Source organism: Pezoporus wallicus, unplaced genomic scaffold, assembly GCF_028554395.1.
Source record: "Pezoporus wallicus isolate ANWC-B61680 ecotype Strahan unplaced genomic scaffold, APGP_CSIRO_Pwel_v1 contig_5485, whole genome shotgun sequence".
NCBI classification, from domain to species: domain Eukaryota; kingdom Metazoa; phylum Chordata; class Aves; order Psittaciformes; family Psittacidae; genus Pezoporus; species Pezoporus wallicus.
Genome location: NW_026641550.1, coordinates 3,940,941 through 3,956,236, shown reverse-complemented (window position 1 = coordinate 3,956,236; position 15,296 = coordinate 3,940,941). Strand labels below are relative to the sequence as shown.

At 38.1% G+C, this 15,296-nt stretch overlaps 1 protein-coding gene across 2 annotated transcripts in view; it reads left to right on the top strand.

The window, feature by feature from the left end:
- CDKAL1 (CDK5 regulatory subunit associated protein 1 like 1) overlaps positions 1 to 15,296 on the top strand; it is a 390,007-nt gene that overhangs the window by 129,234 nt on the left and 245,477 nt on the right. For both annotated transcript variants that reach the window (XM_057424394.1, XM_057424393.1), the window contains exon 8: positions 7,737 to 7,857. In XM_057424394.1, the coding sequence (XP_057280377.1) occupies positions 7,737 to 7,857 (121 nt within the window). The remainder of the gene's footprint in view (positions 1 to 7,736; positions 7,858 to 15,296) is intronic.

Here is a 15,296-nt window from a genome sequence, read left to right as displayed (position 1 = left end):
CTTACTATAAAAATCTATATACTGGGGCAACAGATTCCAATTGCCATTAATTGGTTCCTGTTCTTACACTAAAGCTGGTGGCAGTTTTTTTCTGTGGCTATTCAACTGCTTTTAGGCATGCAGTGACTATCAGGTGTGTGAGGCAATCCAGGAGTTTAGGTGGGGTTTGTGATGATTTTTCTCAGTGTAGTTATATCATTGATTTGGTTTAGGAAACTGTTAGGACTGACTGTCCCTCTTGTGACTGTCATTGTTATGATTTGAAATAGTTCACAGAAACTGAATGGGAGATAGTGCTGCAGAAGAAAGCAAGCGATGAAGGGGGCGGGGGGCAGAGGACAGATTGAAATCATGGTAGGAAAATTGTGTTTGCTCATTGTTAAATGAGCATGTGACATGCACAGGAAGAATTCCTTTTCTTCCAGACCTGCATGTTCTCTTTTCCACACCTTCAATGAATGGCCATCTCAAAGAATCCCTGCTCTTCTGTCTTTTTCATGTTGGTTAGACTCAGCTGGCTTTAGCTCTGTTAGAGAATCCTCAGGGCTAGTAAATGTAAAGAGTACCTTGTTCAAACCAGTCCAATTTAGTTATCGGTAGGAAGAGTACAAATAGATGGAAAAGGAGTAGAGATGAAAGTGAGAAACTTCAGCTCAATGTTTAAATCTAAGACTAAATTTATTCTGTTCAACCTGCACACCCTTAAACATTAGGCAAGTTACTTGTACTGCAGCAGCTGGCTCTGACAATCCACCCTTGGGCATTTCCTGTCCTCAGAACACAGCCCGTTTCATCTGGTTCAGAATTTCTTTTCTTTGAAAGTTTCTGTCCAAAATCTCCTGAGTCTTTGAGCAGCATCCTTCATCAAATGCATTCCTTCAGAGAGGTGAAGGCAGAGGGTCAGGGGAACTCTTCCTGTACCCAGTTCTTCATGTTGTCCTTCTGAGCTGTGGAATTGTAGCCAGCACTTGGAGTTCACAGGAGTTTAATGTTTAGTCACTTTTTCAGAAAGACAATAACATCACATGATTTTGAAGTAGGGTGAAGTTATTGAATCCTGGAAAAAACAAAACAACAAGTGCTTTAATAGGGCATTCCAAGTGCTTTTGTTGTGAGAGAGGAAGGTCCTGTGGATGTGTCAAAAATGTTCTTGAATACTTATATCAATGTAAGATAATTTTATATGAACAGTAGTTCCTTGTTAATAGTTATCTCCTTTTCTGTTTTACTTGTTGCTCTTTGCTCTTTTAGTGCTTACAGAGACTGTTACAATTGAATGATATGTTGGGGAAATGCCAAGAATAAAGAGGTATTATATGTTTAGTGGAGAGAAAGTGATGTATGAATTTCAGCAGTCTGGGCCACCTGCAGAGTGTTTTTTCTGAAGTTTGTGAACTGCCTGTCTGTATTTAATATCTTGGTTTGGAAATGTCATAAAACTAGTTTTAAAAAGCCCATCTTCACCCGCATGACACTCGTGTTCTAGAGTCATCCAAAACAGAGCTGTTGTTGGATGCTAATTCCAAGTGCAAGGCTTAGTAGATGTATACATTTCAAGCTCATAACATATGTGCTGTATGCTCAGTAGTTTCCCTAAAGTTTTTTTTTTTTGAGTTAGTGTAGGGTGGAAGGCAATAATTTTATCACAGAGTTCTGAATTGCAGAGACTGTGTCAAACACGCCACCTGCTATCAGGAACTTGCTGGGACTGGTTGCCAGGCCTACAGCATGCTTTTATCTGTGGTGCTGTGACACACGGAGGAAGATCAGTAAGTCTGACATTGGTCTGAACTGTTCCCTGTCTTCCATGGGATGCTTCCTGATTTACATCAGTTGAAAGAATTTGACTGTTACACAATGTCCCCAACTTTGATGTAGAGGAGGAATAATTTACATTAGTCGCTTGGCCAGAAGCAGGACATACATTACCGGTTAGGTTTGGCTTTTCTCTGCTCTGTGCATTTAATTGCCCTGGGAAATCCTGGGGTTGATGCTCAGGGATGCCTTCACTATGTAGCTAACCTGCTGCTGGCCAGCTGAGGTTGGTTTGGGTGGGAACATTCACACAGCAAAACCCTGAGCTGGTTAGTGTCCTTGTTTCGGCACTTGTGTGTGTCTGGCAGCATGTGATTGCTCGGGAGAGCTCAGGGATTCCTTTGCAATCAGTCATGTCTGTTGTGGAATAGCTTGTTTGTGCTGCAGGGCAGGGAGAAAAGATGGGAGCTCAGCTTAGGGTCTGCCCTTGCTGCACAGGAGCTGCTTCCTTCAGAGGTAGATGAGGGCTCAGGCTCTTAGCCTTCCTCCCTACTGTGAGTTTACCACGTCTGGGTTTAAAGCACCTCCAAATCAAAAAGATTTGGGCTCAAATATGAGTAACAGTCTGGGTTAGCTGTAGAGTGTGTTAGGCAATTTGTGTTGCATCCTGGTATTTCAGATGATATTTTTTTCTGTTAGTCTGGCCAGAAGATCCCAAATAACTTGTTTAGAAGGTTGGTTTTACCCAGTAGTTAGAGGGCTTAGAAGAACACAACTCTGGAAATAAATCTAGTACTGGAGTTTTGTAAGAGCCTCTTCTGTTTGCCTTTCCTGCCTTTACACATATTTTTTTATTTGATCATCTTCAGCTGTTATTTTCTCTTTATATTCTTGACATTTTTGTTACTTTAAGTTTCCTATTTTCACTTTCTATACTTACTTGATGCTCCTTTCAGTCTTCATCGCTGCTTTTGGTTCTTTTTTACACTTACTCCTTTTGTTTTTCTTTGGAGAAATTTATTACATTGTTTTCCCTTCATATGGCTTTACTTTCCTTAGTTATACTGCTCCCATGTGCCATTTTTTTCCAGTGTTAGCCTTAAGGAAAGGAAACTTTGTATTCATGAAGAAGGAAATCATGGTGGAAGGAAATGTGTGCAGGGTACATGAAATAGTGCTTAATCCTTTACCCTGAAGATGCTGGAGAATATCAGACAGGTTGGTGAGAGATGGCTGGGAAGTACAGAACAGTGCAAGTTCCTTCTCGTGAGGAAAAAAAAGTGTCTTTCAGGAAATGGTGAATAACCTCTAAGCATAATGAGGTAACTGGGAAAGGGAAAGAATGGGTAACAGAAAAGCTGAAAACAATAGAAATTGTTGCTGCCAAAGCTGGGGTTTCTTGCATCTTTGAGGATTTCTTTACACTCATGTTTTTGAGATGCTTGAGATAGCTGCACTGAACTCTGAGGCTAACAGCTAAGAAACACTGCTCTGTGTCTGGCTGGGATTTGTGTTTCGGTGGCACGCTGTAGTTCCAGTGGGATGTGCAGGGATGGGGAGGGACCCTCAGTGGAAGTCTTCTTTTTCAAGCAGATAATATTTCCCATCAGCTGCTGAGGGGCGCCAGCCTATAGGCTGAGTGAAGCTGACTTTTATGAAATACAGTAGGTCTGTTAATACCTGATAGATATTTCCAGATAGACAGGCAGTTCTTGAAGTTAACTAAGGATGACTAAGCCACGCCACTTCCCCCTCATTTATCCTCGTATCAAACGAGCAAAATACCAGTCCAACATGAATCTGTTTCCTCTAGTATTGTTAACAAGCTTCTGTGGGTCTAGGTCACAGGTGTGTGATGATAGCCTGAGGCTCACAGCACATTTAATGTTGTTATAGTCTTACGGTAAAGAAATTCCATTACCTTTTCCCTTCATGTATTTGTATTTCAGGATCAGGCATTCTCTATCGCAGTCTAGAAGCATATACATCTGTGATTAAAGGTTCATGTGCATGCCATTAATCCTGTGTTACTTTTTATTATCTTTTTCAACAAGTGAAAATAAATGCCTTGAAGATATTCTGCACACTGGTTTATCAAAATGACACATTCAAAAGCTCTCTTTTAGACTAACAATAGGATTTAATATCCTGATTAATTCATTCCAACCTCATCCTCATTGTGAACAATGCCAAGTAATGTGAATTGTGTCTACGGTCTTGCATGTAAAGATGAGTTTTAAGTTTAACTAGTCGGTTCTGAAAACTTAGCTCTGATTCATTTAAAATTGTTTCTCTAGCTTGTTTTCATTTAGAGTTGCTGTGAGTGATTCTGCTCTATAAGCTTCCTCATTGGATTTGGTTAGTACTACTGTTGTGTCATAATCTGCTTTAATTGTCTACTAATTAGGGAAAAACTGCTCTGAAGCATGGTTTTCTAATAGAATTTTACCTGCTGGTAGCCTATGTGTAAGCAGAAAAGTTACCTTTATGGCAGAAGAGGTTTATAGGACTAGAATGTTTAGGCTCTCAAATATAACCCAAATAGATCTGTTTGTCATTGAGCTGTGTTTCAAAGCTTGCATCTTCCTGTGAGCCGCCAAAATAAGGAGTGTTTTTTGTTTGATATCTGAGATAGATCATTCATTGTTAGAGAAGTGGAAGGTAACTTAAATCAGATAAAATGCTTTAGAAGTATAACTTGATTGCAGTGTTTTGCCCCATTCTAAGCTTTGAAAGGAGATCATAAATGAGTTTAAAAGTGATTGCTTTTTCTCTTATGCTTGATATTGGTGTGGGCTTAATAATGCTGGTTAGACAGCTAAGAAAATGTTGCTTAGCCTTTTCCTTATTGAAGACAACAAAATATTTTTAAGTTTTCTTGAAATAAGTATCAGGAAATAAGATCTAGAGCATGTGAAAAAGTATGATTCAGTGTTTATCAAGTTATGTTTTATTAATAGCAACAATGCTGTAAACAGATGCTTTAGTGATTACTTAAAATGAAACAAAATAGTCCCTGTATGGAGTAGGAGAAAAAGGATTTAAGGTCATGAATACTGTAACTGAGGGGTTTTTTTTTAGTAAAAAAGTAAAAAACTGTGCCTGCAGCACAGATCCCTGTAGTTGGGTATGCACATGCTGCATGCTTTTTGGAAGCATTAAGCTCTCTGCTAAAACTCATATTCCAGTACTGCTTTTTTCTGTCCTCTGGTTTCTGCAGTGAAAAATACAGGGATGTTCCGTTTTTGAGTACCACAAAGGTTTTGCAAAGCCTCATATTAAGTAGAGTTTGTTGCCATTCAGAATATGGAGAAAACTGTTGCCATGCTTCATGTGAAAATAAGCAGCTGTATTTCATTGCCAAGCCATAGGTTTGCTGAGCTCAGGTGTGGGGTTGGGGTTGGGGTTGATATCAGCATTCAGTGCATTACATGGGAGGTGATCACAGAGCTGGGGTTTCTTTCCTGTGTTAAGAAGGTCTCTGAAGCTAAGAGAAGCTAGGTCTAGTGTGAGGTGTCTCTGCCCATGGCAAGGGGTTGGAATTGAATGATCTTAAGGTCCATTCTGTGATTCTGTAGTGTGTGTGTCTTAAGTTTTTATGTTTATTTTCCAATGTATATGCTAACCTGCCTAGCATTTGAAAGACAGTGGTCTGTAGGAAGATAGTAGTGCTATTTCTGGTGAACGTGATTTTCTAGGCTACCATAATGTGGTTTGTTTTTTGTATGAGGTTTTTTAGTTTTTTTTTAAATTTTATTTTTTTTCCTTTGTCCCTGTTTTCCTAAGAAAAATGGATTACAAAGTTGTGCTTCCTGCACAGGTCTGTCATTATTTCCATTTCACTTCCTCCTTACTAATTTTTAGTCCTTTGACAAATTTCAGATAGGTTTGTGACCAGTTCTGTAGTCTAAGTCTAAAGGATACTCTTTTTCCAGAAGATCCATGAAAAGGATTGCATGGTTGATTAATGCTTTTGAGCCAGAGAGCAGTAACACATTCACTGATTCTGTGCTCTTTAAGTATTACTTGTTGGGGGGACAGATTTTTTTTTTTGTGGTGGCTTGGTTATGTTTTGTTTTTGAAAAATTTCAAAAGGGTGGTTTGACTCCAATTCAAAATCTATGAATTTTAAGTTTTGGTGGCTTGTTTTCGTGTTATCAATCCTGATTGTTTTAAGATTACCATGTATTATTCCACTGTGTTTTCAACCATAAATCCAAGTAGAATTTTAGTATGGTAATGCAATTGAATAGTTTAAAAATGGATATACTGGTTTATTCCAAATAAACCACAATGTTAGGAAACACAGAAAGGAATGTTCTCTGCTTCAAGTTTAATTTTTATACTTGCCATAATGCAATCACTTTTGTTATACAAGTAAATAATACGGTACTGTGCTTATGACTCCTTAATGAAGAATTAGATTGGAAAATAACTGATTGTATTGTGAGACAAAGATATTGCTGCTCTTGTCATAAAACGGTAGAAGTGAATAATTTAGCAAATGTTAATAGCAGTTACCATATTACTGAATTCACAGCAGGATGTAATGAAATCTGTCAAATGCATCTGCAAAAATAATGTCTTATAATTCCTGTTGATGTTATGATGTCTTATTTTATTATTAACTATTATATTAGGCCAGTCCTGCTCAGTTCTTCATTAGAACACATTTTGGATTGAGAATTTTTCTGTATCTTAAAATACCTGAGAACAGTGGTGTGCCAGAAGTAGTTGTTTATTTCCAGGCTGTTGTTACTGTATCATAGAAATAAACTCATTGCATGAATGCCACATTATCCGGAATTAAGTAATGACTCCTCAAAACAAGTAGTGGAGAAAGACTTCACCTGATAGATTAATTAGTAGTTTAAATTGCTGTTGGTAGTGTAAGTTAGGAGATCTGGTTGAACGTGGTGTTTGTTTGATCTGAATTGGTTATCTACTTTGTGCTGGATGTGGTTCACCTAGTGTTTCATGATTTCGTCCTTTGTTTTCACTCCCCTCCCTTTTTAGGGTAATTTTTCTGTTTCTGAAGTGTTTGACAGATTGTAGCTGTAGTTTCATGTACTGTCAAAGAGTTTTTTCCAACTTCAGCAGGTACATGCTTTCTCTCTTTCCTCCGTTCCAAGCAGTGGTTACTTTCCACCTCTTTTCAGGCATCTAGCATTAGCTTTCCCTGCTGTCTCTAGCCTATTTTAGGCTTTGTGGAATAAATGGTGCAAGTCTTGTGTTTGTAACTGGGCACATTTTACATTATCTGTTACAATAATATATTTTTGGGTTTTGTTGTTCAATCTTGCTTCTGAATATTAGTGAAACCTGTCATTGTGCTCTTTGAACATAGGATTTGATATGGTATGACTGATGTACTGTGGTAGGCAGTCGGTGATACTATTTGAATTTTACTGTCTGCTTCACGAAAGGAGTTGTGAGGTAGTTTTCTAACCTGCAGTCTCCTTGGTTTGGGAAAAGTGTGTGTAAATCTTGGTAATCAGCTTAGCCATGAGCATGGTATCAGGATATGCTTCGCAGCACTTTCCCTTAGATTTAATCAGGTAACTTTGACTGAAATATGTTGGTTCTCCCTAAAACAAACTAAAAAATATTTAGTTGTTTTACCCACTAATTCAGTTTTGAATTAAATTTTGGGGAAAAAGATTTAAATCTTGCCATATGACAGGATATTACTATGATATTTGCTTGAGAATGTGAAAATAAAACTGCTTAGATAATTTTAATACTATAAACCAGAAAATACAAATGTGAAAGATAATTGGATTAAATAATTTGCTCATTTTAACGTGATTTTACCTGTCAGTATCTCTTCAAATGCTTCAGCTGGTGGAAATACATTATTAGATCTCATTCTCATTTTCAGTCTTTTGAAGTATAAACATTTCTTTGGAAGAAGAGCAAATCAGGATTAGTACAATGGTTTTCTGCTTTATATTGACTGCGTTCCTGTGCTTCATTTGAAGGTCATTCTGTGAGACTGCTGGGTCAGAAAAAGGATAATGGAAAACGTCTGGGGGGAGCACGACTGGATTTGCCAAAGATTAGGAAGAATCCACTGATAGAAATAATTTCCATCAATACAGGGTAAGAATCTTCCAAATTTATAAAACACCGAGTGTTGCTGAGGAATTCGATTTGTCTCTTTCTGCAGGCCTAGTGTGTTACTCCTAAGTTACACAGAAGGAGGCAGGATGACCACTTTTTAATAGCAGAAGATTTCGAATGGCATTCTTTCTGGAAAGTCACTTCCTATTCGAGCGCAGGACTTCTGCTGCTCCAGGGCTGCCTACAGTCATGCAGTCCTCTTTGTAATTCATCTCTTTGCCAAAAGAAGAAACCCTAAGAAAACTGGAAAAGAAAAAAGGGTTTAGAGTTCTTTTGAGTTTTAAGGAAGCAGTTTGGAATATCGTCAGTAACTCATTAAGATCTTTAAACATTGTGAAGTTCTGTAAACACCCGATTGTCAGCCCAGCCAGATGTATTAATGGCAAAATTAATTATTTGCTTCTTGGCCCTCTAATATGTTTGTAAAGAATTATAATGCTTATATTTCAGTTTTTTGTTTGTTTGTTTGAACAAGCTTCTCTCTGCTTATCCAGCAACTCTGGATGCCCGTTTCTTCCATGAGACTACAACCAATTCTCTGTTCTGCATTTCTACTTTCAGGAATTCTATTTTAATCTTCCTTCCCTTGATGCTTTCCTTTTCTAAACTCCTCTTGATTATCTCCCATTTGGTCAGTTTCCTAAAAAACAAAACAAATCAGTCAAGCAAAAATACCCCCCCTCCAATCCCCCCAGTCCCCAACAAACAAATCCAAACAAAAAACAAACAAACCCCTCCACCCCTCTTCTTCTGATCTTCCCATCTTCTCCAACTTACGTTGTATTTCCCAGGTGGTAAAATATAAAATGCATTGCTCTAGGCATCCCAGGGGAGTGTGAACTTGTTGCCAAGGGAAAAAAAAAAGTGGTAGATTTTAGCACTTTTTGTTTTGGGTTTATTCTAGCACTTTCATAAACATTTCGTAGAAGAGTTTTGCTACTATCCTTTTTCTCTCTTAGTTCCTTGTCTTTAAGTAATCAATCCTGCCTTCATAATTTGCTGTAAAACCTAATGTGCTATTTAAGTCAGAATATTAGTTCAGGGCTTAGTGTGGTTGCTTTTTCTTCCTCTGACTTCAGGTAAACGTGGATGACATTTTGTCATCTTGCTGAATTGAAACTGCAGTTTCATTATTGATTTTTTTTATTTTTATTTTTAAAGTCTGGGTATGAACTTTTCTGGTGCAATTACTTCAGGTGTTCTATTTTTTTTTTTTCCCCTTATTGTCTTTCTTGTTTATCTTGTTTGTGCCCATGTGAACAAAATCCTTTTCACCATTAGGAAAGTGTTCTTTTCCATGGTATAATTTTTCCTTTTCCATTAGCATTTTTCACACTCTGATGTTCCAGTATCTTTCTAGTTGTAAATGTTGTCAAGAATGTAAACTAACTGAGCCATGGTCTTATTGACATGTCTTTTGGTTTGTAGTAGTAGTGCATTGAAGATGGTAAAGTGTTTTGCTATTTCTGATGCTAGGATATTGCTAGCCTTGGCTGATAAGGGTCTGTGAAATTTTTTTAATCTATTTTGAACGTATGTATTTTCATACTGGGTTTTAAAAAATCATTTCCAAAGTTGATTAAACTGCAGACAGTTAACATCTCCCTAAGATGTTACTTTTGGAAAACCTTTTATTTGGAACCTGATAGCTTGCAAACACCAGTTACTTTGCTTATTTATGGCTGTTCTCAGGTCAATAGAATATATTTTATACCATAGGATAATAAAAAAAAATAATAGTAGAAACCACAAAAATATGTTTACTTCACAAAGAATAAAGTAAAATGTTTTAAGAAGACGATAGTATTCTGAAATCTCAAACGAGTCAGTTGTATAAGACATCTAAATTAACTAACATCCCATTCTATGTTATATTGCATGCTCAGGGAATCCTGTCTCTCTTGAAATAAGTTTATTGTGTTTCCTGTCCTTCCCTTCGCCTCCCCTCCCCAGCCCCTCCGCCTGTGTATTGAAGATGACTTTTTTTGGTTACTACTTTGGGTTTGGAAAATAAAGTGTATCTTTAGAAAAGCAGCAGTTCTCAACAGTTTCTGAAAATATAAAAATACAGTTGGTGAAGAACAAGACACAGTACATGTTACTCATTGTGACTTGGCTGTATTTGTTTCGTCAGCTTTGCCTTAGTAAGTCTGGCTCTGGCAGTTTTTAGTACAATACTGTATTTGATCTGAACTGGCTTCTCTTTGTAAAAACAGGAGAAATCATTGAAGATTAGTTTTTGGTACAGTATTCTTTATTGAGAGGTAAATTTGGATCAGACTACAAGGTCTTAAAATAGCAGGAAATAGTTTGTTTAAAATAGTGATTTCCTCTTTGGAAATAAGAGTTGTCTGGTGCTATGTGATGGTGTTCAGGAGCAGCCCTACTTGTGCTGCTCTGTGAGGGAGGGCAGGAAGGGACCCAAGGGTGCCCCCAACACAGGCAGGATATATAACACAAGTCTGAGATCCATCCTGGAGATGAGCACAGGGCTGGAGGCAGGCATGGTTTTTAAGCTTACACCAGGACTGGATGCACAGGCCTGAGCTTAACTGGCGCTTGTGGCCCACAGGAGGCTTGTGGAGAGAGCCACTGAAGCTGGTTAGGTCAGTTAGGGCCTGATGGTACCCACAGAGCAGTGACAGGTGGTGGCATATTACCATATACACATGGGATCTTAATAAACTCTTGGCCTCTTCTGTAATTCTGTTTGGGAAGAAAAAGCTTTGTGGGAACATGTGTATCCCTTAGCCCCAAAGTGTTTTGATGGCTCATGCTGACCCCTTTCCCTCTCCTGTAATATGAATACCTTTATGTATGTAGACACCTGCTAGCAGGAAGTATTCTTCTGAGAATTCAGTAGGACTAGTTTATTTTTGGGAGTCTTAAGCGAATTGTGAAGATATCTCTCATTCTTACACAACTGAGCTTGAGAATCTGGGTGCAGTTGAAATGCAACACTAGAATAAGAGTTGTTTCTTAACTCAAGAGGGTGTCAAATTCTCATCAGTAATTTTGACTTGAGGTTTCTTGTTATTGATTCCTTCTGCTCTCAATACTGAAGGAGAAAACATTTCCTGTCCTGAAGGGTTCTGTTTTTGTATAACTGTGTTTTATTATTTTTACTTGCCTATGTACGAATGAATGCCTACGTATGCATGTTCCTTTGTGCGTGTTTTCCCCAGACAGCGGCTGTACATGAGCCTCCTCAGCTGTTCCTTTGCGTGAACCAAGTCTGTCTTATCAAGGGACAAATATTTGTGTCTCCACTACAGTATACAGCCAATAATGATAATAATAAACGAAAATGAAACCCCATAATGTATGGGATAGTTATGAAGTGCTGCTTCTGTACATTGTGAGTCAGCTCAGAGTTGTCACACAGTGGCACGTTAGTGGCAGCCATAAAAAGGTGTTGCTGTTTGCTTAGAGTTACCTGGATCTTGTTTACTATTGGACTTTTATTTCAGAAGTAATGGACAATTTTTTTTTCCTACTGTTAATTTGGTTGCTCTGAGGTTTTCTGTTTTCTCATTTAGAAATCCAAGCTATCTTCATCTCTTTGTTTTACCAAGGCAGTTAGTGGTTTCTGTCAATAGACTGTGACTCTAGAGAAAACCTTCCGTCCCAGAAGCAAAATATTTAGAGCTTCCAAGTATGTCAGCAGAGACCATGGTGAGTACCAGAAAGGGGTCACAAGAGACTTGCCAGCCTTCTATGGCACACAAAGATATGTTAACGAATCTTAATTTTTCCATGTGCCGAATACATACGGAATCTGTACCATCCTAGTATCTCATACAAAGTTGACCTCTGTAACTTTCCCTTAAGGAGTAAGTGACCCTTTCTTCCTGTATTGTTTGCTTTCTCTGTTATAACTTAGAAAACATTCCTCAATATTTTCAAAATCAATTATTCATGTTTTTTTTTTTTCTGTGGAATAGGCAGTTAATATAATTTGGTGATTCCAGCAGGGCTTGGATAGTTGTCTTAGTATCTAGCAAGTTCTGCAGCGATATTAGTGGATCTCAGGTTAGAAACAGTAATTTGCTTGTGTCCTCCAAAATAATTTTCTACTTTGAATTAAAGGCATTTGGTTCAATCTCTTTCACTTTTATTTGACCTAAGCAGGTATCGTAGAGGTCATCATACTGGAACAAGCATGGTAATAGTAGAATAGCATGTTGAATGCTGTTTAGAGAAAAGGCATAAAGTTGTTCACTAATCTCCTAATGTGATTATTCTGTTAGTTTGACGGAAGACAGAGAAATGTTTCCAAATCCGTTTTTTGTTATAGCTTCATTTTAGTCTACGGAAGAATCTTTTCTCCTTGTGATCTAATCTTCATTAGTGCCAGTTTCATAACCTATGTAGCTACTTAGCTCTCTTTAATAGGATTGAGACTTGGTCTTCCACCTTTTAATTAAGTAATTCTGTATCATGAACTTGCTGCTTGTACTCTTACATACTGACCTGTCTGTGATGTTGGCACGGCCTGAGCTCCCTTACGTCCAAGTTGCTGCCACTCACATACATTTCAAACACGATTATTATTTTACACTACTATTTTGTACTTTTGTTAAGATGCTTGGAAAGCATGAGAGGAGTGTAATATGAGCTGAATATGAACCCACAGTAGAACTTCCTGTTGGGTGGGTTTGCATGTAGGTTCACTGAAGTGCTTTGTATACTCTTTCTGAAGTTTCTGCCTCTTTCTTTCCTTCTGGAGCAGGCAGGTTATTCCGCTGCTGATGCGCATGCTTGCATTAGGCTATCCTGACAGCTGCGATCTGGTGTAACCAGTGTTAAATTTGCAATATGAACATAACCAAAGGGCCAAGTCTCTGTCCAAGTTTTCCTGTTGTTCTCCCTCATTTGAAGACACTGTAAAAGTTCGATATAGTCTCATTCTCTTGTTACTTTTATAGATTCCCTTTTTAAGCTACTCAGAGGGCAGGGAGATGTTTAAGATTCAGCCGAGCAAACTGAACATTTGGATTTGAGTGTAGTTCTGACGGAGTACAAAGCCACAGTCTTACTGAAAAAACTCTGTAGGTCAGTGGAAGCACTGTCCTCTTCTCAATCTGCACATCTGCATATATTTTCTTTTGGGAGAAGGGCTTTTAAAAACATATGAAAATGAAAAGCAAATTAAAATTACCCACCTAGCCAAGCCCAGTAGGCTGTTCCTGCAGTGCTAGAGTATCTTGCAGAAGATCAGCATGTTACTTTTATTTCAGAGATTTTCAGATCTACTTCTGAGTCATAAATACCGATTAAGGCATAACAGTTCAAACTTAGTACTCTCAGTGGCGAAGAAATGCAAACTTTCTGGTCACGAGACAGTCCTTGCTAGCAAACTTTATGTTGGGGGAAAATATGGATAGTAGTGCTTGGGGCTTTCTTTAGAAGTCCTTCATGCTTCTTGCTGATTTTGTCAAGCTTTTTAGGCTGTGCTTTGAAGTCCTGTAGTGATGGTTGTTCAGAATGTTTCTAAGCTTCTGGTTGATCCAAATCTAGCAGAAGAATTAAAAAAAAAAAAAAAGTAGTTTTACTTAGAGTACTTGTTTTGTTTTATGAATCAAGTAACCAAACATTCATCATTAAAAACTAAGCTATAGAGTTACTATTGTCAGTCCGGATGTTCTCAGGCAGGAATATTTCCCTGGTTATGAATTGCGAAAGGTTAATATTCTATTCTTTCATCATATTCTGTTGCAAGGAGTAGTTTCAGTTTTATGATGAATTGGGGAGTATGAAGATTGAATTTGCTCTAAGAGTTGCATTTTAATTTTATATGAGGTCAGATAGTAGTCTTTCTGTATATAGCATTTCAACATGTGTTTAGGATCAAATATACCCTGACACTGTATGTCCATGAAAGTGTATTTAATTCTTTTTTTTTTAATTGTGCAAAAAAAACGAGGGCATAAACTTCAATTAAATGCTTTCCATTCTATAGCTTTTTTAATATGGATATCTGAAATACTTGATTTAGTTAACTATTTCACTGTATAATATTTTACAGCGCTAGATGGTTCTGTCCTTACTTTTGGTGGTTAATGACTAGATACCTGTGAGGTGTTATGTTACAAAAACTCCCAAGGTAAAGTAATGCTGGTAAGAGGTCTGGAAAGTCTTTGATGGCATGCATGGATTCATTTTGCTATAGGTAGTCTTCGTTGAGTCAGCACATATTTTGGGCTTCTTTCAGTATTAAAAACAGGTCATATTCTGTCTATTTGATTGTGGCAGTTGGTTGAGATGACTCATGAACAAGACATCAGTGGCTTTCCCCGTATGGCAATAGGTAAGGAGGCAGTGGAATCATCTTAGAAATGAGGGTTTACAAACAGAAGGAGCAGGAAGAGGAGCATGTGGCTCTGCCTCCTCTGATGGAAGAATAATCATTGCTTTGTAATCATTTGATGCCAGTCTGCTGGCAGATGTGTAGAGTCCAGTTAGAACAGTATTTATTCCTTTGCTAGCATAAGATACTCCAGGGAGAGATATTGAGGTTGTTGGGTGCTAGTACAGTTTGTCAATGAATTAATGCATCTGGTTATTAATCTGACTACTACAGTGAGTCAAGTGTTAACCAGGGTCAGGTGCAGAAGCAAAGTCCCAGGGGCACATGACATAGGACTGAACTTTGGACACAGAGCTGGGAGGCTGGTCTGATGAAGTTTAGGGTCTGCCTTTTTTGGTTTTGTTTCACCTCATTGTCAGTTGTCCATCTGTATCATGAAGATGGTGAATGGGTACAATGGCTTGGGCTTGTAGTGCTGATGCCGCAATATTCTGTTCCTGCTGTACCATTTCAGAGTGTCTCTTCACTGTAAGTCTGCTCTTACCCTTGTGTTATACTATTTTCCACATTCCCATGAGGCTTGTGTATGCCAGTGTGACTGCAGATCCGTACTATTATTTGGCACTGTGGAGCTCCCTTCAAGAAAGGGAAATGTGGTGATAAACAAGGTGGACATGGATTATAAAGCAGCACTTTGTACTGATTAACTGGGTACTTACCATGGTCTAGGCTGTTTGAAAAGTGATTTAAAATAGATATTTAGCAAGGTGGCATAGAGATCAACTAGGATGCAGTAGAATTTTTTTAATTATCATAGCAAATTACTGTTTGGTAAAGCCATAAAAAGAGGCTCTAATTGTGACTGTTAAATCCCTGAGCTCTTGTAGTGGCCTGTGTTGACTGTCCAGATTTTTGGCTAAGCGAACTGGCTGAGTTTATAGCTTTTCGTGCCATATAGCAAACAGCATCTATGCCTGTGAGCCACCTTTGCAACAGCTTTGTTGTGTTCTTGTGATCTCTGACTCCTTTGTAACTGGGATGAGTTTTCTGGAAACCATACCAAAATATCTTTGATTGCTCAGGAGAGATGGTGTGGCTTAAGTCTAAG